Source organism: Lathyrus oleraceus, chromosome 5 (genome assembly GCF_024323335.1).
Source record: "Lathyrus oleraceus cultivar Zhongwan6 chromosome 5, CAAS_Psat_ZW6_1.0, whole genome shotgun sequence".
Lineage (NCBI taxonomy): Eukaryota > Viridiplantae > Streptophyta > Magnoliopsida > Fabales > Fabaceae > Lathyrus > Lathyrus oleraceus.
This window is the reverse complement of record NC_066583.1, coordinates 203,803,792-203,829,815: the sequence shown is the minus strand read 5'-3', so window position 1 is coordinate 203,829,815 and position 26,024 is coordinate 203,803,792. Positions and strand designations below refer to the sequence as shown.

At 40.7% G+C, this 26,024-nt stretch overlaps 1 protein-coding gene across 1 annotated transcript; it reads left to right on the top strand.

Annotated features, from left to right (window-relative positions):
* The first annotated feature begins 2,561 nt into the window (after nt 1-2,561).
* On the top strand, nt 2,562-3,914 carry LOC127079728 (uncharacterized). The gene is made up of 4 exons (XM_051020103.1): nt 2,562-2,862; nt 3,121-3,197; nt 3,282-3,452; nt 3,783-3,914. The coding sequence occupies exons 1-4, from the start codon at nt 2,562-2,564 to the stop codon at nt 3,912-3,914; spliced, it is 681 nt and encodes a 226-aa protein (XP_050876060.1).
* Nucleotides 3,915-26,024: the final 22,110 nt, after the last annotated feature.

The following is a 26,024-nucleotide window of genomic DNA, read 5'->3' as shown; positions in this document are numbered from 1 at the left end:
TGAGTTAAGCTAATAATATAAATTTTGTGATACTATTTATTTGAGAGAGTTTATAAAAAAAACTTATAGTATTGTTCATAAGGTTTTTTCAATTTATCTCCATAAGTTCTTAAAAATAATTAAATTTTAATTTTATATTTTAATTCAAAATATAAAATATAAGATTCCTTCTATCTCAAAATAAGTAGCATACTTATATTTTCAGACAGTTAAAGAAAATATGATAAATGAGAGAAAGATGCTATCAATTTTACAAAATTATCCTTATTGATTATTGGTGTATTTAAATTATGATTAATGCAAGATGAGAGAAAAAGTAAATTAAGAATATTATTTAAAGAATATAATTGGAAGATTAAAACTAAAATTGCATTGAAAATTGTGCTCGTAAAAAAGTACAGGTGTGGGGGGTATTCCTACAAGAGTAGGGGATACTCAGTGGTCTTAGTAAGTTTATAACAATTTAGAGGCACAAGAGTTGCGTCTGATTGAGAGAGCCTTTGAAAGAGAGGTTGAGCAGGCTTTAAAGGCGTCTTCTGGAAAGAAGAGTTAGAAGCAGTCTTGGTCAGAAGCCAAGAAGAGAAATGGTGGTGGTTTTTAGAAGTCATAAGCCTCCAATTCTGATGAGAAGAAACATCATAAGGGAAAGGAGAAGTTTGACAAGAAGAAAGTTCAATACTACTGTTGTAAGAAGTTTGGCCACTTTGTTGCTGATTGTTGATCAAACAAAGAAAAGAAATCAAAAGAAACAAACATAGTCATAGGAGATTCTAATGATGAACCTATGTTATTGATGGCTTCTAAATCTAATGGTACATATTTGATAGATTGGTGGTATACGGACATTGGCTGCTCAAATCACCTAACTGGAAACAAACAATGGCTGGTTGATTTTGAATCTAGAAAGAGGACAAAGATCAGATGTGATGATGATAAATACCTAAACGCTGAAGGTATGGAAATGTGAAAGTCAAGGTAAAGAATGGTAAAACTATTTTGATCAAGGATGTTTTGTATGATCCTGGCATGAAGAGAAATCGGATGAGTGTAGGTCAACTCATTTAGAAAGGTTTCTCAATTACTATGAAGAATAATCTCTTGAAGTTGTATGATTCTTATCAGAAGTTGATTATGCAATCTGAGTAGGGAAGCAACAGAACATTCAAGGTGAATGTGGAGACAATTGAAACTAAATGCCTTAGTGTCGAAGGTGCTGAAGGTGAAAGTGAGATTTGGCACAAGAGATTGTGGCATCTTAATTTTAGAAGCTTAGGGCATCTTAATTCTAAGAATCTGGTATATGGCATTCCCAAGATTGTGAAGCCTGAGAAGTCATGTGAGATATGCATGAAAGGCAAGCAACCTAGATTTCCATTTGCATCAGAAGTAGACCCAAGAGCAAAACATGCTTTGAGAGTAGTACATTTTGATGTTTGTGGACCATTTGAAGTATCTTCACTTGGAGGAAACAAATATTTTGTGTCATTTATGGATGAGTTCATAAGAATGACATGGATAGCACTCATCAAGTTTAAGCATGAGGTGTTTGGTGAGTTGTAGAAGTTCAAGGTGAAGGCGGAAAACTAGAGTGGTCATAAGCTGAAAGTCTTAGAACTGATGGTGGGGGTGAGTATAACTCTATAGAGTTCAGAAAGTTCTGTGAGGAGAATGGAATTGAGCATGAGCTGACTTCTTCATACACTCCTCAACATAATGTTCTTGTTGAAATAAGAAATTAAACTTTGCTTGATATGAAAAGGAGCATGCTGAAGGAGAAGAAGTTGACTCACACCTTGTGGAGAGAAGTTGTTGCCACTACAACATATGTGCTCAACGGGTGTCCAACAAAGAAGCTTAAGGAAACTGTTCCTTTTGAGAAGTGGATTGGTGATAAGTAAAATATGAGTTATTTCAGGGTATTTGGTTATGTTTGTTACAAATATGTTCCAGGTTCTACTAGAAAGAAGTTGGATGATAGAAGCAAAGTAATGTTATTGATTGGGTATCACAGTACAGGTGCATATAAGCTTTATTGTTCAATCACGAATAAGGATGAAGTCAATAGAGACGTCATTGTGAAGGAATCAGAAGCGTGGTATTGGAGTAAGTCTCGATCCAACTTTGGTGTAGTTCTAACACTTAAGTTAACTTCTTAATATACTTCAAAATCCGAAGGTTTTGAAGATGAGTCGGAATCAGAAGATGATTTTGAAGGTGACTCTGAAAGTGAATTTGATTATGATCCAGATTCTGATGATGATCCAGATTCTGATGATGATCCAGACTCTGGTGGTCAAGACTATGGAGGAGGTTAAACTTATGAAGGTGGAGCTTATGAAGGTAGTTAAGCATATGATATTGTTTCAACATCTGAAAAAGATTCGGAACAAGTTTAGAGGCCACAAAGAATCAGACAAATACAAAGGAGATTTGAAGAGTTTGATATGTTACAAGATATTAAAGTAGACTCTGAGTGAGAAGTCATTTAGTGTGCCATGTTAGTAGACTCTGAACTAGTTAGTGTTGAATAAGCTCTCAAGAAGAAAGTGTGGTTGAAGGTCATGGAAAAAGAACTTAAGGCTATAGAAAGAAACAAGACTTATGAGATAACTGAGCCTCCAAAGGAGAAGAAAGCCATCAACGTCATATGGGTTTTCAACGTGAAGTTAAATCCAGATGGATCAATTCGAAAACATAAAACAAGGTTAGTAGCAAGAGGATTTCTACTGAAATTTGGGCTAGATTACTTTGAAGTGTTTGCGCTTGTAGCTAGACATGAAATAATCATATTGGTGATTATTATAGCTGCTAATAGAAATTATTCTTTGATACATCTGGATGTGAAATCTTCTTTTCTAAATGGTCCATTGTAAGAAGAGGTATATGTGTCACAACCTCCTGAGTTTATGAAAAAGAAACAGGAATGGATGGCGTACAAGTTACATAAAGCGTTGTAGGGACTGAAACAATCTCCTAGAGCTTGGAATCCGAAAATTGATTCATTTTTCAAGCTTCAAGGATTCATAAAGTGTGAGATGGAGTATGTCGTTTATGTTCAGCATACTTCTGAAGGCAATATGATTCTGATGTGTCTCTATGTTGATGACATATTGCTGACAGGAAGTTGTTCAGATGAGATAATGAAGTTCAAGAAGGTGATGAAAAATGAGTTTGAGATGACTTATCTGGGAAATATGGTATATTTTCTAGGGATGGAGATTCTATAGTCTGAGAAGGGTATCATTTTGCATCATCTGAAGTATGAACTTAAACTTCTAAAGAGATTTAAGCTGACAAATTACAAGACTGCAATCACACCTGCTGCAATGAATCACAAGTTGGATTCTGATGCTGAGGGTGATGATGTAAATGCTACAACTTTTAAACAGTTGGTTGGCTCATTGAGATATCTCTGTAACACCAGACCTGGCATCTGCTATGCAGTTAGAATGGTAAGTAGGTTTATGAACAAACCAAAGTGGTCACATTACCTAGTTGTTGTCAGGATTCTGAGGTATATTAAGGGGAATCTGAGGTATGGAATGTTGTTCCTTTCTGGTGTTAAATCTGACTCAGAGATGATATGATATTCAAAATATAATTGGTGTGGAGACTGAGTTAACAAAAGAAGTATTTATGGATATTTTTTCAAGTATCTGGGAAGTCATATCTCTTGGTGCTCCAAGAAGCAACCAGTGATTGCATTGTAAACCTGTGAAGTTGAGTATATTTTAGGTGCTTTGTCTGCGTGTCAAGCTATTTGGCTTATGAATTTGTTGCAGGATCTAAAGATCAAAGTGTCCAAGTCTGTGAAGTTGATTATTGACAACAAATCTGCCATAAGTCTTGTCAAGAATCCAGTGTTGCATGGAAGAAGCAAGCATATTGACACGGGGTTTTATTTTCTGAAGTAACTTGCAGATGTGATGACTAAAGTTGTGAAGACTGAACACTTTATCCACCTGAGGAATGTAATTGTGTAAGACCCTAATTTTTACCCTAAGATCCCTCATGGCATCATATCATTGCACAAGTGCATTGCCTCAAGGATCATAGTTTGTTTGGCTCCTTACCTCTAGGGTTAGGATTTGTGTGAGTGGTTTGAGACCACCAAGCATACTTGTATTGTATATTATTGCTTTTATTATTTTGTTTACTAACCAAAAGCACAAAAATATGTCACTAACCCTTTTTTGTTTTGAAGCTCAAGTGATCATGTGCTCCCATGCTCCCAGGAGGCTCCTAAGCCCAATGAAATGGCTAGATGAAGATGAGAAAAAGCATGAAAATGGTCCACAAAGTTCCTAATCATCATATATGTCTCCCAAGTATCTCAATTTTCCAATTTTATCAAGATAACCCAAAGGGCTTGAGGATTGTTTCCAAAGGAAACCCTAATTCAATTGTGATTTGACTGTGCCTTGCCCATGAAGCAACCTCAACCTATGATCAAATTTAATCAAGGTAAGTTATTTCATTCATCATTTTATGCATATATGATCCTATTTGAGGCCCCTCAATCATTAATTCATCAAGATTTGAAGTTTGGCCTTGAGAAGTTGACCAGTCAAGTCATCTGACTAAACTGAGGATCATTGAGATACAACTTTTGATGTGTTTGTCAAATGAATATAACCCCAAGAGAAATAATGTTCTTAAGAACCATATGAACAACTTTCATGTTCATCAAAAATTCATTTGAAACTTGGAAGGTCATCATTCATTTCAAAACATTATAGGTCATTTTGACTGAAACCCTAATTTTGGGTCAACTTCCCAAGGACCTAACTTCCTTAATTTTTATGATTTTGAGATGATACCAAATGCATTGAAAATCTTACGATGTCTAATTAAAATTTTATGTTGGACAAAATTTCATAATCCTAAAATAAATACATGTGATAATACAAAACATTATAGGTCACTTTGGACCTAAGCCATTGAATTTGCAAAAGTGCCCAACTTCAAGTGCCCATAACTTTTTCATGCAAAATCCAAATGATGCAAATTTTGAGTCTAAATTGATCATCTTGAAACGATATACAACTTTAATGTTGGAGGTGTTTTCATTTGAAGCTTGCATCATTGAAACAGAAGGGCTTGAAGAGGCTTGCTTTTGGTGAAATTTTTCAAAGGGTGACTTAGACATGTTTTGTGCCCAAACTTTCACAGCCAGTTTTCACTAATTTCCAAATGCCAAATAATTTTTTTCCCAACATGACTTTTGTTCCTTATTTCAAGAGCTTTCTAACCATTACTCACATTAATTTTTTAGACTTTCCATGTGTGAGTTTCGAAGAGCTCTTTCTTCATGTTCATTTTGATAATTTATGGTGAAAACTTGAAATGCAAGTTGTTTCAGTCCAACGCACACAACCAAATGGTGTTCTCATGATCTCAGCAAACTTTTGCATCCACCTTTTTGGCTTTGCACGCGCCTGTACAGGCCCATGTACCAAAATTCAAATGGCCATGCACATGAAGGAAGCGTGGGAATCAGCCACATCCAGCTATAAATAGAGGTGCTTTGAGCTTCATTTAACAACCAATGGGAGATTTGAATTGTTGCTGAATTGAAATCTTAACCCTCACTAAAGGAATTTTCAGTTTTCTCTTTCTCTTTAAAGCTAGAAATTCAACATCATTAGTTGATTTTCAAAGCTCAATTTCTTAACCTATCATCATCATCACATTTCCAGAGCAAAAGCAGATCAAGATCTTGGAGAATTCTTGGCATTTGAAGCTTCATTTCAAAGGAGAAAGGACGTAGAATTAGCACATACCTATGCTTAAAGGAGTTCAAGAGCAACTAGGCCTCATGCCTTTAGAATGTTAAACTTGTTGAAGAGCAACTAGGTCTCATGTCTTTAGAATGCTAAATTTCAAAGTTGACTTTAAAGGACTTCCTTTCCAAAACTTATTCTTTGTCCATTCCCCTTATTGTGTTGTGAACTTTTTGATGTTTGCTCTTGTGTGATAGGGATTCCATCTTGAGATAGTAAAGAGGACCATTGTCATGAGTAGCCAAGTTAAGAGAGACAAGCCAAATGGAGATCCTAGGAGCTTGAATCTAAATTGTTTGATTGCTTGATTGTGTGCTAAGTCCAAAGGAAATGAGCATCTTGAATCATCTCTATGATTTCAAGAAAAGGAACTCCAAGGGTTTTATCTTCTCTCTTATCTTTGTATACTTTAGGATTAACCCTTCTCTTCTTCTCTCCACTCTAACCCAAACCAAAAATCTTTTCTAAACTTTGACTTTGTTTCAAACTAGAAACCTATGCCTTATGCCTTTGACTTTTCAAAATCTTTTCATAAATACTCATTGTGAATAAATCTTAATCCAACTTTGACCTCATTTTGTAAATAAATCTAACTTGTAAATATAACTCACTTCAAGTTGTTTTTGTGGTTCCAATAGCCACTTTGTTAAAACCTTTTCATAAACATTAGTCATAGGTTTGAGTTACCATAGTGGTTGGTGTGAATCTCACCTTATCCTTAGTGGTTGGATTATAAGTCTTCCATGCTTATTATAGGGTTAACCCCTCACTAGCATGTTGAAGCCTTCCTCACATGGTGGATTGTTGGTATAAGTTGAGTTTTCTCCCTTTGATAACAAAAGACCTTAAGGCTTTTGATCAAATCAATTCACCAATCTTTGAGATTTTTACCCCGAACTACGAGGTTTTGATCCTCCTTTATGATGGTACGTAGGCAATGGGTTCATCCATTCAAACAACAAACTTGTAAATATAATCTATTCTTTCCTCATCCCTCCAATCTTTTGCACATATTTTCACAAATACCAACCTACAACACATGTTTGCAAAAAGAGGTTCCCTTAGAGTACTAAGGATGTTTTGAGTGCGTAAAACCTTCACATTTCATAACCAACCCCCTTACCTAGATCTCTGACATTTTTATTAGTTTTTGATTTGATAAAACTTCTTACTTGGATTTTGTTCACTTTTTAGCCTTTCCTTTGGACAAATAAAAGTGCGGTGGCGACTCGAATTGTATGTTTACTTTTGGTTTAGTCAATAAACCTAAAGGTAACGAAAACCCCGCTACAGAAAAGTGGCGACTTTGCTGGGGATACAGTTCTTCCTAGTGGGTTTAGCCTACTTTTTGCTTGTATGTGTTGTATATTTATTGGTGATATATTTTTGTGCAAATCTGGGATGACTGTATTGTTTGTAATGTATGAATTGCTTGATATATTAATTGCTTGTATGCTTGGTGGTTTCTTGTGAGATGAGTTCTATACCCGAACTCGAGTGCACTTATGATAGGAGAATGTCATAGTCTTGTTGACTTGTGTGGAGTTATTCCTTAGCAAGTTGACTTGCAAGCCCATTCACTTGGTGGAGGTCTTATTAGGATCAATAATGTCACACGAGTAGTCGTGGTTAGGCATTACTCTTTCCAATATAAACCTTAGAAGCCAAGGACCTTAGACACCTTGCCCATCTTGGCCTATTTTAGGACATAGTGCGAAGGTCGTTCAAGTGTAAGATTTGATACGATTGTTACGCGATACTACACTCATAAGAGTCTCTCTTGAGAATATTTTTGGAATACGAGTAGTCGTTTTATCCGATAATATCCGAAAGATGAGATGATGACTATGGGGACCCTTTTTAGAACATGATTGTCAGGTTTAACCATAGTACACTCTCATTGGGTGGTTCTTAACCGAGACTCCACGCTCGTGACTTACAATAAACCCTTGATTCGCGGTTGATCCATTCTCGTACATTCTCAATATCAATGGAACTTGGGTGTTGATAAGGTGTAAACCATAATCCACCAAAATGGATGATTGATATTGACAATGACTCGAGCCATCCCGTGACCTTTGTGTGGTGTGACTTGCTTGATCCTTGAGTGTGATTGTTGCATCCATGCATTCATGCATTCATACGCATCCATACCATCAACAATAAAAAAATTCAAGGAACTTAAGAGGTCTATTTGCAAATTTTTAGACATGGATAATCAAAGAAGGAATACGAAGAAGTACAGTTTCAGACAACCCGACTTAAAAGAGTTAAGGAGTTTGACATCTTATGTATTAGAGCCTTTGGAGTGAAAAACTCGCCATGGGAAGCTCCTGTCTATTCTTTCTACCAAGGTTGATGAAGGTCTGATGAGTGTGTTGGTGCAGTTCTACGATCCTTTGTATCGGTGCTTCACTTTTCCGGATTTCTAGCTTTTTCCTACACATGAGGAGTATGCTTATCATGTGAGTATACCTATTCTTGATCAGTTGTCATTCAGTGGTTTCGAGAAGGTTTCGTCTTCTCAAGAGATTGTTGACATGCTTCATGTAGATGTATCTGATATTGTTGCCCATATGACTACCAAAGGTGGAATTCAAGGTCTCCCATCTGATTTTCTCATTTCCCAAGCTACTTTGTTTGGGAAGGCCATGAGTGAGGACGCTTTTGAAGCCATATTTGTGCTACTCATCTATGGGCTAGTGTTATTTCCCAACATCGACAATTTTGTGGATGTGAGCGTTATTAGGATTTTCTCTTCTCTTAATCCCGTTCCGACTCTGTTGGGTGACACTTATTTCTCTTTGCATATGAGGAATGCAAAGGGTGGTGGTTCCATTGTGTATTGTTTGCATCTGTTGTACAAGTGGTTTATTTCCCACTTGCCTCAGACGCTTGCCTTCAAGGAGAACAAGGGATGTCTACAGTGATCTGCAAGACTCATGTCTCTCACTAATGATGATATCTCTTGGTACAATCGTGTCTATGATGGAGTTCATATTATTGATTCTTATGGTGAATTCTCCAATGTCCCTCTTCTTGGTACATGTGGTGGAATTAACTACAACCCTGCTTTGGCTCGCCGCCAGCTTGGGTTCCCCTTAAAGGATAAACCTAACAGCATTTTGTTGGAAGGCTTGTTCTTTCAAGAGGGTAAAGATCCCCGGAACTTGAAGGATAGGATGGTCCACGCCTGGCGCAAAATTCATAGGAAAGGGAGGAATGAGCTTGGTCCGAAGAATTGCATTGCTTTGGAACCTTACACCGCTTGGGTGAGGAAGAGAGCTCTTGAGTACCGCATGTCGTATGAGTATCTAAGACCTACCCCTATGGTTATGGTTGGGCCTTCAACCCTCCCTAACCAAGGAGTAGAGGAATTGAGAGATGAAGACCGGTCACGTGCTTGGATTCGTGAGCGTGAGGAACTTCTTCAGCAGCTCAAAGATAAGGATGTAGTCATAGAGTTTCTGGAGCATCAGGTTATTGATGAGCCTGATGATGTGGTTACTTCTCTTCTTCCTCACTCATCTAGGTTTTGGAAGAGGAAGTATGATCAGCTCGCCAAGGAGAAGGCCGATATGGAAGCAGCTTATGAGAGGGAGGTGAAGAGGCTTCGTACAGCTTATCTTCCGATCTTGAAGGCTTTGGACGATTGTTTCTAGGGATCCATAGGATGTTTATTCTCCTTTTCTATTGTATTGTATTTGGTTACCAAAATTGTACTACTTCATTGGTGTAAAAAGTTTCCAAATATTATTACTATGAGTATTTCATATATTTTCAAATGTTTGCAAATAGATCTCTATAAAATTCCTCTAATAAAAAACAAATCATATGCACAAACACTACATGCATCATATGCATAAGCAGGTTCTGTTCCAAGCTCTTGATCAGTGGCCTAACTCTTTGTTGTTCATTTATTTTGAAGACAAGCTGACGCACATGTATAATACCAGAGCCAATCATCCGAGGATAATGGAGCATCTAGAGAAAGACAACAGGGATTTGAAGGAAGAGATTGCTAGGCTGACTGCCATGATGGAGTCAATTTTGGCAGCCCAAAGCCAAGCTTCACCAACTCCTGCAACTCCTCCCGCGAGGACGGTCATATTTGAGATAGCTGCCTCAATTATGCCTGCTGCAACAGCCCACTTTGCTCCGTCTATGCCAGCTGGGTTCCCTTGGGGAATACCTGCTAATTTCATACCAGAGGGTTTCGCTCCTACTCTCGCTTCTTTGTCGACATCTAGCCCGGTCTTGTCTATGCCACCTCTTGTTGTGCACACTCTTCCCCGTGTTGAAGACACCATTTATCATTCTGAGCCATCTGAGGACCCAGATGTTTATGAAAAAATGGATGAAATGAAAGATCAATTCCTTGAGCTGCGCAAGGAACTGAAGACTTTGAGGGGAAAGGACCTTTTTGGGAAAAGTGTTGCTGAGTTGTGCCTAGTGCCCAACGTGAAAATCCCTATTAAGTTCAAAGTAACTGACTTTGAGAAATATAAGGGAAATACATGTCCACTCAGCCATCTTGTGATGTATGCTCGTAAGATGTCAACACAGACTGACAACGACCAATTGCTGATCCACTACTTTCAGGATAGCCTGACAGGTGCTGCGCTCCGGTGGCACATGGGGCTGGAGAGTGCAAGAATCCGCTCTTTCAACGATTTAGGCAAGGCCTTTGTTAAGAAGTATAAATATAATATGCATATGGCTCCAGACAGGGACCAATTTAGGGCAATGTCGCAGAAAGAGAAAGAGACCTTCAAGGAGTACGCCCAGAGATGGCGAGAACTGGCAGCTCAGATAGTGCCACCCCTGGAAGAGAAGGAGATGACAAAGATCTTCTTGAAGACTTTGAGCTCTTTCTATTATGAAAGAATGATTGCCGGTGCTCCCTCAGACTTCACCGAAATGGTGAATATGGGGATGAGATTAGAGGAAGGGGTCTGTGAAGGACGGTTATCTCGAGATGATGGTTCCTCAGCAAAGAAGTATGGAGGCTTTGCTGGGAAGAAAGAGGGAGAGACTCATGTTGTATCCTCTCACATTAAAAGAAGGCCCTCTGTAAGGAGGAGGGATGTTCGTCCAGTCGTCAACCAACACCAGGTGGCTCATATACCACCTACTTTTAGAGAAGTTCATCATCAACAACAACAACAACATCGTCAACAATAACAGACCTACCAACCTCACAACAATAATAACACCAACACCATCAACTACGAGAGGAAGAGGGTAACTTTTGACCCGATTTCGATGACATATGCTGAGCTTTATCCTTTTGTTGATTGATAGGAAGCTGATAACTCCACGAGACCTTCCTATTGTACCAACCAACCCTCAGTGGTGGTATAAGCCCGAGCTTCATTACGTGTATCATTTTGGTGCTCCCGGACATGACGTGGAGAACTGTTATCCATTGAAGACCAAGGTGCAAGACCTTGTGAGAAGTGGGATATTGTTTTTTGAGGACGTAGGTCCGAATGTAAAGAAGAACCCATTGCCCGAGCATGGGAAAGCAGCTGTTAACATGGTCCAGGGATGCCCTGGCAAATACAAAGTCCTTTATGTGAATGACATAAGGCAGTCCTTGGTCCAGATGCATAAGCTGTTGTGTGAACACAGCCACTACGAGCATGACCATGATAGGTGCCAGGTGTGCACTATCAATGAGAGAGGATGTCGTCAGGTGAGAAGGGACATCCAAGAGATGATTGATCAAGGGATGATTGAGATACTTCAGAATCGTAATGAGGATGAAGTTGATGTAATTACTCCTGTGTTTAAAATTCCTGAGCCTGTTGTTGTCAAGTATGATGGCAGCAAGAAGAAGGTATCGCCAGCTCTTGTGATAAAGCCATCGGGCCCTGTCCCGTATGTATCAGACAAAGTTGTTCCCTACCGATATAACGTTGTTATGCTGGAGGATGGAAAGGAGGTGTCGTTGCCCTCAACTTCTGTGGTAAGCATTTCAGATGTCAGTGGTGTGAGCCGTAGTGGTCGTGTTTTCTCGGCGCAGCCGAAATCCCATGAAGACATTGTGAAGAGAACTGTTGTTAATCCTGCCGGTCCCGTGGGGACTTCTTCTCAAAATAATTTTCTTCCTGTTGCTGTCAAGAATAATAATACTCCTATCCTGGTTGGCCAGTCTGGCACTTTAAAAGAGGATGGTGATGAGATGCTGAGGCTCATCAAAAGGAGTGAATATAATGTTGTTGATCAGCTGCTACAAACTCCATCAAAGATATATGTCTTATCTTTGTTGATGAATTCCGAGCCACACCGCGAAGTTTTGCAGAGGGTGTTGGACGTGGCATACGTGGACCACGATGTCACAATAGAGCAGTTTGATAGCATAGTTGCAAATATAACCGCTTGCAACAACTTGAGCTTCTGTGATGTTGATCTTCCCGAGGAGGGAAAATACCACAATTTGGCTTTACACATATCTATGAAATGTAAGGATGATGCCTTGTCCAATGTGTTGGTAGACACGGGATCATCACTTAATGTGTTGCCAAAATCCACTCTTGCTAAACTTTCATACCAGGGGCCTCTCATGAGGCAAAATGGAGTGGTTGTGAAGGCGTTTGGTGGATCGCGGAAAACTATGATCGGTGAATTAGAACTCCCGGTCAAGATTGGACCTAGTTATTTCCAGATCACTTTCCAGGTCATGGATATTCATCCGTCTTACAGTTGTTTGCTTGGCAGACCATGGATTCACGAGGCAGGCGCCGTGACATCCACCCTACACCAAAAGTTGAAGTTTGTGAAGAACAAAAAGTTGGTGGTGATAGGGGGAGATAAGGCTCTCTTGGTCAGTCATTTATCTTCCTTCTCCTATATTGATGTTGAGGATGAGGTTGGGACGCCGTTCCAAGCCTTGTCTATTGTTGAGCCTTCAAGGATAGGACTTTCTTCATTTGTCTCCTATAATGATGCGAAGTTGGCCATTGAGCATGGTGCAACTACTAGTTTGGGGAAAATGATAAAGTTGGAAGATAACAAGTTCTGAGCTGGCATAGGGTATTCTTCTGGTGTTTCTAATGAGCGTGGGTTATTCCAGAGTGGAGGTTTCATCCACATCGTTGAAGATCAGGAAGTTGCCGCCATTGTTGAAGATAATGAAGAGGAAGACCTTGGCAACTTTGTCATACCCGGAGGAATCTGCAATAATTGGGTCGTTGTTGATGTTCCAACAGTTATCCATAAGTCAACATAATGTGTTCATTTTGTTTGAAAACCCTTCTCCCATGCCAAAAGGAGAAGTGAAGACATTGTTGGCAAAATTTGATTAATATAATGATATTCATTCAATAATCACATGCTAAATGTTTGTTTTTCCAAATTATTTTTCCTTTTTACTTTTTGCATGAAATTGGTGATCACTATAAAACCATAAAAAAAGAATAAAATCAATCTTTTCATCTGCATAATGATTTGCCTTGTTTGAATTCTGAAATCTCTTTTATACTCAAAATCATTATGCAGGTTAATCAAACCCATTGAACATAATGATCCAACACCATCTCCCAACTTTGAGTTCCCTGTATTTGAGGCAGAAGAAGATGATGTTGAAGAGATCCCTGATGAGATTACCCGTCTGCTTGAGCACGAGGAGAAGATCATTCAGCCGCATCTTGAGAATCTGGAAACAGTCAATTTGGGGTCTGAAGACTGCATTCGTGAAGTGAAGATTAGGGCATTCCTTGAAGAGTCTGTTAAGAAGGGGTTGATCGAGTTGCTACGAGAATATGTCGACGTCTTTGCCTGGTCGTATGAAGACATGCCTGGTCTAGATACTGATATCGTGCAACATTTCTTGCCATTAAAGCCTGAGTGTGTACCCGTGAAGCAAAAGCTCAGAAGAACTCATCCTGATATGGCAGTGAAGATTAAAGAAGAAGTTCATAAGCAAATTGATGCGGGGTTTCTGGTGACTTCTACATATCCTCAATGGGTGGCCAATATTGTGCCCGTGCCTAAGAAAGATGGAAAAGTCTGAATGTGTGTGGATTACCGTGACTTGAATAAAGCTAGTCTAAAAGATGATTTTCCTCTACCACATATTGATATGTTGGTAGACAATACGGCTAAATTCAATGTCTTTTCATTTATGGATAGATTTTCCGGTTATAATCAGATTAAAATGGCACCCGAGGATATGGAGAAGACAAGATTCATCACGCCTTAGGGAACATTCTGTTATCGAGTGATGCCCTTCGGTTTGAAGAACGTCGGAGCCATGTATCAACGAGCTATGACTACCTTGTTTCATGATATGATGCACAAGGAGATTGAGGTGTATGTTGATGATATGATTGCAAAGTCGAAAATGGAAGTTGAACATGTAGAGCACTTGTTGAAGCTTTTCCAGCATTTGAGGAAGTATAAACTCCGCCTGAATCCGAACAAGTGTACATTTGGAGTCCGTTCCGGCAAGTTATCGGGCTTTATTGTCAGTGAAAGAGGTATTGAAGTTGATCCTGCCAAGGTCAAAGCAATACAAGAGATGTCTGCGCCCAAGACTGAGAAGCAAGTCTGAGGTTTTCTTGGCCGCTTGAATTACATTTCCAGATTTATATCCCACATGACTGCCACATGTGCGCCTATATTCAAGCTCCTCCAGAAAGATCAGCATCATGATTGGACTGAGGATTGCCAAAAGGCCTTTGATAGTATCAAAGAGTATTTGTCCGAGCCTCCGATTCTGTCTCCGCCTGTTGAAGGGAGACCATTGATTATGTATTTGATTGTGCTTGATGACTCCATGGGATGTGTATTGGGTCAGCAAGATGAATCAGGAAAGAAAGAGTATGCAATATACTACTTGAGTAAGAAGTTTACTGATTGTGAGTCTCGGTACTCAATGCTTGAGAAGACATGATGTGTTTTGGCTTGGGCTGCTAAGCGCTTACGCCAGTACATGTTGAATCATACAACTTGGTTGATATCCAAAATGGATCCAATCAAGTATATCTTTGAGAATCCTTCCTTAACTGGGAGAATTGCCCGTTGGCAGATGTTGTTATCTGAGTATGATATTGAGTATCGAGCTCAAAAAGCTATTAAAGGTAGTATCTTGGCTTACCATTTGGCGCATCAACCAATTGAAGATTATCATCTGTGCAATATGACTTCCCTGATGAGGAGATTCTGTATTTGAAGATGAAATATTGTGATGAGCCTACGCTCGATGAAGGGCCAGAGCCTGGTTCCCGATGGGGTATGGTGTTCGATGGCACTGTTAATCAGTATGGAAATGGTATTGGGGTAGTGATTATTACTCCTCAAGGCACACATTTTCCTTTTATAGCAAGGCTAACTTTCAAATGCACGAATAATATGGTGGAGTATGAGGCTTGTATTATGGGTTTGGAAGAGTGCATTGATCTTAGGATCAAACATCTTGATGTTTATGGTGATTCGGCCCTTGTTGTTAATCAGATTAAGGGTGAATGGGAGATGAATCAGCCTGGCCTCATCCCATATAGAGATTATGCGAGGAGGATTTCAAATTTCTTTACTGAGGTTGACTTCCATCATATTCCTCGAGACGAGAATCGGATGGCAGATGCTCTTCCTACGCTTGCTTCAATGATTATAGTAAAGTATTGGAATGAAGTCCCCAATATTACCGTGATGTGCTTGGATAGACCAGCTCATGTGTTTGCAGTTGAAGAAGTAAAAGATGATAAGCCATGGTATTATGACATCAAATGTTTTCTTCAGAGTCAGACTTACCCGCCTGGGGCATCTGGTAAAGACAAGAAGACTTTGAGGAGATTATCTGGCAGTTTCTACCTTAATGGTGATGTGCTTTATAAGAGAAATTTCGACATGGTTCTGCTCAGATGCGTGGATAGACACGAAGCAGACCTGCTGATGACTGAAGTCCATGAAGGTTCATTTAGCACTCATTTCAATGGACATGCTATGGCAAAGAAGATGTTGAGAGCAGGCTACTATTGGCTGACAATGGAGTCTGACTGCTGCAAATATGTGAAGAAATGCCACAAGTGTCAGATTTATGCGGATAAGATTCATGTTCCCCAGACACTTCTGAATGTTATTTCCTCGCCATGGCCTTTCTCCATGTGGGATATTGACACGATCGGCATGATTGAGCCAAAGGCGTCGAACGGACACCGTTTTATTCTCGTAGCCATTGATTACTTCACCAATTGGGTTGAAGCGGCATCGTATGCAAATATGACCAGGCAGGTGGTTGTGAAGTTTATCAAGAACCAACTCATATGCCGATATGGTGTGCCAGACAAGATCATTACTGATAATGGATCTAACTTGAACAATAAAACGATGAAAGAGCTGTGTAGCGAGTTCAAGACTGCGCATCATAATTCTTCTCCCTATAGACCCAAGATGAATGGGGCTGTTGAAGCTGCTAACAAGAACATCAAGAAGATTATTCAGAAGATGGTTGTTACGTACAAAGATTGGCATGAGATGCTTCCATTTGCTTTGCATGGCTATCGAACATCTGTTCGCACTTCAACAGGGGCAACCCATTTCTCTCTTGTATATGGTATGGAAATTGTGCTCCCCGTGGAGGTTGGGATCCCATCAATGAGAGTCTTGATGGAGGCCAAGTTGACTGAAGCTGAGTGGGTTCAGAGTCGTTATGACCAGTTGAACTTGATTGAAGAGAAGAGATTAACTGCCATGTGCCATGGCCAGTTGTATCAGCAAAGGATGAAGAAAGTCTTTCATAAGAAGGTCAAACCTCGTGTATTCCGAGAAGGTGACCTTGTGCTCAAGAAAGTCTTGTCTTTCGCACCCGATTCCAGGGGCAAGTGGACTCCAAACTATGAAGGCCCATATGTTGTTAAGAGAGCCTTTTCAGGCGGTGCTTTGTTGCTTACAACTATGGATGGGGAGGATTTCACTCGTCCTGTGAATTCAGATGCAGTCAAGAAATACTTCGCCTAAAAATAAAAACATAAGAGCTCGCTATGTTGAAAACCCGAAAGGGCGGCTTAGGCAAAAATGAGCGTCTCGGTGGATTGAAAACCCGAAAGGGCAGTCCAGGCAAAAGTTAGAGACATAAAAAATGAATATATATAATCCGCTAGATTGAGTACCTCACCCTGGGGAAATCTAGGCAAAAATTAGGGATTTGGAAAGTAACTGCATCTTGACAAGACTTTGCTCTACAGCTGTCATCTGTCAAAGATTCTCACTCAGTCGTCGTCAACCGAAGCGTCAAATACAGTGAATTCAGAGTTGGTGGAGAAGCGATCATTATGTTCAATGTAGCCCTTTTTCCATGAATATTACCAATTTCAAATTTGTAAAGATCCATGGAGTCTCGCAATTTGCGGACTACCATTCTATTAAATAAATTTGAGCCTTTATCCAATTCTTTGCACTCTTATTTGTTTCTGTTTAACAAATGTTTGCATGTTTTAATTGATGAATACCATTGTTTTAAACAATTAAAGTTTTACAAACTGTTTTAAACAAAATGGACATTCACAATGACTAAAGGGATAGTTGAAACGTCTTCAGTGCTCTCCCAAGGATAGTACGATTTCCAAAAAGGTAAGATATTTGTTCATTTTTCTGGCATGTTATATCCTCTTCATCGGCTTTCATGTTGTCTCCTCGGCAGGAAGTGGTATAGAGCAGTTGATGGAGGATTTGTTTCTCTTTTATCCCTAGCATGTCACGTATTGACAAAGGATTCATTTCCGACCCTCTCAGCAGAGGCAGTTTCCTTTGAGGGTTGCCTACAGTTTATCCCCGGCAGGTTGCCTGACCCGAGTTTAATAATTTGTATCCCCTCTGTGGTTGAAGATTTCTCCTAAGTATTGAGAGATGCTTAGGAGGATGTGTTGTTTCCTTCCCCAGCAGAGCAAATCGTTCCTTCTCCCTTTTGTTTTGATTGGTGGGTAGCTGTTTGGCATTTGCTCCCCACAAAATTTCACATCATTCCTTGATAAGTTCCCCAGTAAAGTTTCTTTTATGGCGGATCTTATTGATATTCAGCTACCTGTTCCTGAGAATTGATGGGAAGTCCTCGGCAGTTGGCAACTATGACTTTGCCTATCCCCAGCGGTGATCGATGCCTTCCGGCATTTGATCATCCCCACCGGAATTGAGTTCTCCTGTAGGCCTTGCCCTTTCTTGCTGAGATATTATGCCGGATGTCTATTCTTGATTCTTGCACCTATTTGTGTTAGATGTGTCTGTTTGTCAGCATTAATCATACACAAATCATGCATATACATGCATAATCATAGCATTCAGATATTCATGCTGCATTCTTTGCCATATATCTTTGCTTATTATCTCCTGCTATTGGCGAAACATTATTCCCCAAGCAGATGTTTGTGTCTGATCTCTCCATTTAGAGTCAGCCTCATAGGCAGAAAGTGTTTATCTTTCCTTCTTTTCTTCCCCACTGAGTTGTATCCTCGTGGATGATTATTGTTTAAGTTTCCTCCCCAGTTGTGTATTGGGATGGAACTACTCCCCTGAGTTATATCCTCATCGGGTTGAGTCTTACTTGGTTGTGTCTTTCTAGTTTGTTCCTAGGCTGACTCCTTTCTTATTATCCCCTGCAGTTCCATGTGGTTTAGTTTTTCAATTGCTCAGTAACCAGTAATTATTCATCCTTTTCCCCAGTGGATTTTGTGGCCTTCTACCCAGTAACCGGTAGTTATGAGTCCTATTTCTGTGGTTTTCTACCCAGCAACCGATAGATGTAATCCCCTCTTTGTTGGTTATCTTTACCCAATATCCGGTATTGGTATTCCTTCGTTTTTGAGTATATCACCCAGTAACCGGTGATATATCTCCTGGATGATTGCTTTTGTCAGGCAATTTATCCCTTGCGAGTCATCTTTCATTTACCCTTGTTTGGTAATGATTGTTTCTCCTTCTGATTGGTCATCATTTTATACCCAGTAACCGGCATCCCGATGTCCTTTCTTTTCGGTCGATTTATCCTTCATTAACCCAGTAATCGGTTGTGGATAATCTTCCATGCGAGTATGTTATCTACGTTATGATGGTAATAGATAATATATCTCATGCGCTCTTCAGTCGAAGTCTGTTTTCTTCCCCAGTCGAGTAAGATTCGTATTTCCTTGTGGAATCGAATGTCCATCCTGTAAGTCAAGTTTTCTTTTTCATCCCTCCTTTCGGATGATGAGTGTTTTGGATATGTTCCCAATTAACGCCTGGTTGTCACCTATTATATGCCCAGTAACCGGTATCCCTGGTGTTCCTTCCTTCTGCTCCCTATTATGACTTTTGTCCCCTGTGGAGTCAGATTTTCCTGAGTCGAGATGTGCCTTTTGGGTCCTCCTCAGATGTTTCGGACGATTGATATCTCTCACCCTTATACCGGTCTTAGATATTCTTTCTCCTTGAGCGTGTTGTTCTCTCACCCAGTAACCGGTGCTTTGACAACATGTCCCCCTTTGAGCTTATTACCCAGTATCCGGTAATATCTTGTTGTTTCTTTCTCAACTGAGTCCTTTGTGTACACCCCCCGCCTGAGTCCGGATTTTTATTCGAAGTATCCTTTGCGGATAGTTTTGCTGTATTGGCATATTCTTAAATACATGCATCCTTGTGTCAGCTCGAGTTTTTTCCATCGATTTATTTTCATGGAATCCCTTCGTGTCTCCCAGCAAGTTTTCCAGTCGTGACCTCCTCACGCATTTTTACCTTTTTCCCCCAGAGTCTCTGTCTCCTTAGTGAGTGTGTTACTCCTATGGATTTTTTCAGTTTCTCCCGATTTATTTTTCTTTGTGGCAATTATTCACCATGAAGACTTTATTTTTGCATGCATACATTTGCATCATGAGGTCTCTTAGGGGCCAAAATTCGTCTCTTTGCTATTATTTAAGCCCATCCTACCTTGTCGAGACGAAGATTTTAACCTTCATATCTCTGCTAGAATGACCTTAAATAGGGGCATCTGTAAGACCCTAATTTTGACCCTAAAATCCCTCATGGCATCATATCATTGCACAAGTGCATTGCCTCAAGGATCATAGTTTGTTTGGCTCCTTACCTCTAGGGTTGGGATTTGTTTGAGTGGTTTGAGACCACCAAGCATACTTGTATTGTATATTATTGCTTTTCTTATTTTGTTTACTAACCAAAAGCACAAAAATATGTCACTAACCCTTTTTTGTTTTGAAGCTCAAGTGATCATGTGCTCCCATGCTCCTAGGAGACTCCTAAGCCCAATGAAATGGCTAGATGAAGATGAGAAAAAGCATGACAATGGTCCACAAAGTTCCTAATCATCATATATGTCTCACAAGTATCTCAATTTGCCAATTTGATCAAGATAACCCAAAGGGCTTGAGGATTGTTTCCAAAGGAAACCCTAATTCAATTGTGCTTTAACTGTGCCTTGCCCATGATGTACGAAGAGTTGGCTGATTTAGACAAAGAAAGGTTGGTTGCGGTTGAAATGCTGATCCGACAAAAGGAATGTGTAGCTAAGGTCTACAGTAGAAAGATAAATGGAAAAGCCTTTGTTGATTATGACTATGTGTGGAAAGTAATTCTGCCCATGGATCGTCGGGATCGAACCCTGGGTAAGTGGTCACCAAAATGGGAAGGACCATTTCGAGTAACTCAGACATATAGTAACAATGTGTATGAAATCAAAGAACTTGGTGGGGATCAAAGGGTCTTAAGAGTAAATGGGAAATATTTGAAGAAATATAAACCTATGCTACAGGAAATACATATCCAAACATAAGTTCATTAATTTTTGAAGAAGTGTCCCAGGGGGACATTACAAAATTGGTTGACAAACCTATAATGATTAAAGAAAAATTTAAATGGGGAACATAGATTTGAAATCCTCAAACGCGGCCATCTCATGCTTAATCATATTCTCCAGAGAGATTTTCTTCCCATGTAGATACTTGATATCGACTTTAATTTTGACGGCTCTCTCCCCATGAAACACCCCTCTCACGACCTCACTATCAATTGCCTCCTGCTCTGGGATCCCTTCGTCTGTCTCCAAAGAAGCCTTTTGCGCTTCCACTTCGGCAATCTTTTTGTGAAGCTCCATGATTTGGGCATGGTAATCAGAGATTTGCTGATCAAAGACTTCCCGCTGACGAAGACGCTCTTCTTTCTTGTGTTCGAACTCATCAAGTTCCCATTCACAAGCCTCGTTGGAGTCCCATTCGATCTTCGCCTCGTTAAGTTTCATGTTTATTTGGAAGTCAGCATTTTGTCGGAGGTTCAAGTCCTTGGTGAATTGAGTGAAGAAAGCCTTGAACTCGACAAAATACTTCACCATTGAGGCTGGAAGGTCGCGAAGGGCCAGAGAGTCGAGAAATTTGAAGATATCACAAGCGACCTCCCCGTGTTTTTTAAGAGCACCCAGAAACCCATCGTTGTAGGGTGACGCTTTCAGCTGCTAAAGGATGAAGACAACCTCGGCATGAAGCTCTGAGGAATCACCGATAGCAGTTGATGAAGGTGGTGCGCCAGTCGACAATCGACGAATTTGTTGAAGTTTCTGTAAAGCCTCTATAGGATTTCGGTGTTTGATGAGCCTTATGTCATCCGGAGTCGGAAGGTTGGCTGTCACATTTTCATCAGCCACGTTCTCGTTTGGAGGTTTCGGAGAAGCATGGGGTTGAGAGGCCGCAGGAGAATCAGGTTGAAATTCAGCTTGTTGTTATGGGCTTACGGCAGCATCAGCGGGGGGATGTTCAGTCGAATCCCTGACTTCAGTCTCGACCTTAATCGGGGAACCCACTGGTCCCTGAAAAAACACAAGTGTTAGATCACAAAGCGAAAAGAAACCCATGTATGGGGAGAGAAGTATGAGCTAGTACCTGGAGATCGACGGGAGGCAAAGCAGTAGGAGTCCTTTCTGGATCCCTGAGAGTGAGAACCTCTTCGACTTCTTTTTGGATGGTCGGGGAAGCCCTAGGAGCCACCTTGGTCAGAGTTTTTTGGGTCGGAGCCTTCTTCTGCTGCGTAGGAGTGGGTGGAGTCTTGGGTGGAGCTTTCGACGGAGAGAAAATGTGGAAGTGTGCATTCCCTTCTAAATCTTTGTCTTAGGCCGCATGCGCCTCTTCAAACACCTGAATATGGAGACATATAAAGAAGTGGTTAAAGAGGAAAAGTCTCAGCAGAAAATTGGTTCGCAAAAAGAATGGGTCATACCTATGGAGGAGGGGTCGAAGGCACCTGTTACTTTTTCAGAGGTTTTTCCAGAGGCGGCTCAGCAACCCTCTTTCGACCCTAAACAGGAAAAACTGTCAGATTGGCAGAACACCAAATAAATAAAACTAAGTCAGTGTACATGTACCTTTTTAGGGGCTTCGTCAATGGCAGGCTTTTAGATTTTTGGGTCGGGAGCAATAACAGACGGAGGCGGAGGTTGTATGTTGCTGGCGAGGGTGGAGAGCGCATCGACCATGTTCTGGAGGAACTGGTCACTGGCAAAGGAGCAATTATAGTAAGAGTTCCACCAGTCATCAAACTCAGTGGTTATCAAGAAAGATTGTTGGAATCGAAAAACTGGGAGTTCATGGCGGTTGTTGGATCGACAGAAACGAAGATAGACCCTGTGGCCATCAGTCGTTAACGATCGACCAGATCAAATGATGTCGGTATCATGAGATACCAGAGACTTTGGGACCATCTGGCTCAGGCCAAGTTGACGGGCGACAAGGTTCGGCTGATGACTCATGAAGCCGAATCCCTTCGACCCTGGTTCAATCCTATAGGACAGTAAAGTTGGAGACAGAAAATCCCTCCATATAACGTTCGATTGTTCTGCAGTTTGGGGAGAGCTTCCAGGGAAAGGATCCTTGAACCATTTGGGGCCAAAATTCCTGTCAGCAAACGACGCCATACCAGGAGCGAACTTGTCCGCTTCAATGAACATGTTCAGATATTTCATGAAGATGTTGGCGTTAGGGGGTTTCCTGACATGTCGTCAGAGCTAACCTGGCCCCTTCGATTGGCCGGTTTTTTGTTCAGTCGCATAAGACGCTCTGACGTGACGTATCCCAGTTGATACTCGAAGGTAGTGTTTAACCAGTGTTGCAAGAGCCACAAAGGACCTGACAAATTCAAAGATTTGGGGGTGTTGGCAAGGAGTTTTAGCTTCAAGGTTGCCAACCCTAGGGCCTGGTACAAAGAAGCCAACAGAAGTTTTCCCAACGATATGTTTCGACCCTCATGTATATGGATCGCTAGGGCAATATAACTCTTGGCTATCTGCAGGGACCCGGGACAGAAGACATAATAAGAGAGCCACAAGGTAAGGAAAGATATGTGTTATTCATTAGACACTTCGACATAATCTTTATTGTGATGGTCTTCAATGTAATTCAGGAGGATGGCCCGACCAAATGTGAAAGTATTCTTTGTCAACAGAGTTGGGTCGAAGGTTTCTCCCAAAGGTGAAAGGCCGGTAATTGCCGCCATGTCGAAGAGATTAGGCGTCAGCATCCCACATGGCAGCTGGAAGGTGTTGGTCGAACCTTCCCAGAAGTAGAGGGACGCCAGCAACATGAAAGGGTTAACACAATGGGCATATTTCGAGATCTGAATGAGGTCAAAGATCCCAGCGCTCTGTCGCATCACGCGAAAAACCGGCGGGAAAACAAGAACAACAGAGCCGCCACCGTGCGTTATTTATCCCAAAAGAGGGAAAGGAAACGCTCAGAGTAAACCTGGGAAAAGACATGGTCTCGCGACCAAAGAGAATGGGTTCGGGAGTCGGTTATACGAAGGGAAGGTATTAGCACCCCTACGCATCCGTCGTACTCGACGGGATCCACGCACAAAAGGAAGGAAAATGGTTGCTAAAACACTGCTCAAACACATACACACTGGCTGAAAGAGACAGAAGAAAATAAAAGAGACTGACTCGGCAGGACATCGTATCCTGGGCCTACTTAGTCTATCAGGCATAGACATCAGAGTCGAAGTAGTTCGGACTGGGGAAACGACACATGCTCGCTAGGATATCGCATCCTATGCATACGTATCTTCTCGGACGAGAGAAGAATCAGAGCATTCGTAGCTCGGCTGACACGCACACAAACAAAACAAGACAAAGGCAAACGTGGAGCCTGAATGCCAATCACTGGACTTACATCAGCATCCGAACCAAACACACGCACACTGGAACCCAAATGCCACTCGATGGACTTACATCAGCTTCCAAGCACACAACAAGACAACACAAAGACACAGGCGCCCGGAGAGATCTGCTCATCTCCTGCCTACGTACCTCATCTGGTATGAGGATCAGGGCGACGTAGTTCCCCTACAGAGGGATACAGGACTAGCCTAACCAGATAACAGAGGGAGACACAACTAGGGAGACTACGACTCGAGCCTAGATGTTATCATGCAAAATCATCCCTAAGTTAAGGTTTCTAGCTAACTGGCACAGGGAGCCAGCCTATCCTAATCATGACTTGCACAGGAAGCAAGCCACACACACACTTAACTTGCACAGGAAGCAAGCCAAGCAAAACCTAACTTGCACGGGAAGCAAGTCTAAACTAACCCTAACTTGCACAGGAAGCAAGTCAAACAAACATACAAGCACAGATAGCACACACTATACACAAGCAAGTGGCTCAAACAAGGGTTAGGTTTTAGTCGAGGGGTCATATCAACCTCAACAAACAAACCTCTGGAACTGGGTGAATGTGCTCTTAACCTTGCCATTGAGGGGCTAAGGTGAAGCAGATGAAAGGTGAGTGAAGATAAGACTTCACAGCTCTTATCCCTGGCCTGGGAGAGCTTAAGACAAGAATGTGTGGGTTCAGAAAGTGGGAACCCTTCTACACATTTATAACTGACTCAACTGTACAATTGTACAAGATCTTGGGTTTGTATCTGCAATGCATCAACACAGTGGTGTGAGCAAAGCAGATGACACACAGAATAGCAGGGGATAGGTTGCTTATCCCTTGGGTTCTGCCAATTGCCTTTTCACTTAGGAGGTCTTTGACTCTATGCAAGGACAAAAGTAAACAGTCACAAACATTGCCTCTTAAGGAGGACTTCAGACAGTTGCCTGGCCAAGTAACAGGCCAGGTCTTCCAGACTACATGAAGATTAGAAGTATACCTCAATGCAAATTGCTTATACAAGCAAAGCAAAGCAAAAAGTTCACAAGGAACTAAGCAACTAAAAGCACCTGAAATAGTCAAGCAGATGTTAGTATGCAACCTCAAACAAAGCAAAAGGAAACAGACATCAACAGTTAATTGGAGGCAAATGGATATGCAAGGCACAAGGCTTAAGGCATGTGAGCCAAGCCACCTACAAAACAAACAAGTTAGACAATGATATTTAAGCAAGCTCAATCAAAAAGAGTTGGTCTCATTGGTCATTTGTTGGTCAACCTGAAAACATGAGCTCAAAGGTGAGTAACAGGACCACTAGGGCAAGCCTAGGGTCAAAAATGAATGAGAAAGCCAAAACAGCAAGCAATGTCCAATCAAAATCAAGTTCAAACATTTAGGAAGCAAACCCAATTGGTTTCATGTTTATATCATGCATCATCATCATTTCATAAGCAAAAGAAGTCAAAGCATGGCAAATGAGAGCTCATAGAAGTCAACAGCAAGACTTGAATCAAAAGCAATCTTAAACATTTCCAAAAATCACCAAATAAATCATGACCAATCACAACCTACAGCATGGTAAGCATGTCAAATTTCATCTCATTTGGACAAGTGGAAGGTAGTCAATGAAAATCAGAAAGGCAAGGCAATTTTGAACATGCTCAATGAAGTCAACCAAACATGCATCAAATTAGAAAAATCATAAGTCAGAGATGGTATATGATAAATGAATGGGACTAAAACCATGGCAAATCTTAAGATGTCTAGTTATCTCATGTAAAATTTCATGTCCATCTAATAAAGTATGAGAATTTCACAAATGAAATGGGAACATGTGTCACCAAAAGTCAACATATGACTAAACAGGGGAGAAAATCTCAAACAATTAGGAAATGCCACAAATAATTCCAAGAAAATTCACATGTAAACTAGACATACAAGAGTAGGTTCATGCAAAAAATCAGATCAATTGGAGGTCAAGAAGCATGGTATCAAAAATCATCAAGTTGGACATCAATGGTGTGACACAAATTGTCACACCCTAATTCAAAAAACCATAACTCACAAACCAGCAATGATAAATTCACAAACTCTACACCAAAATCACCATGAG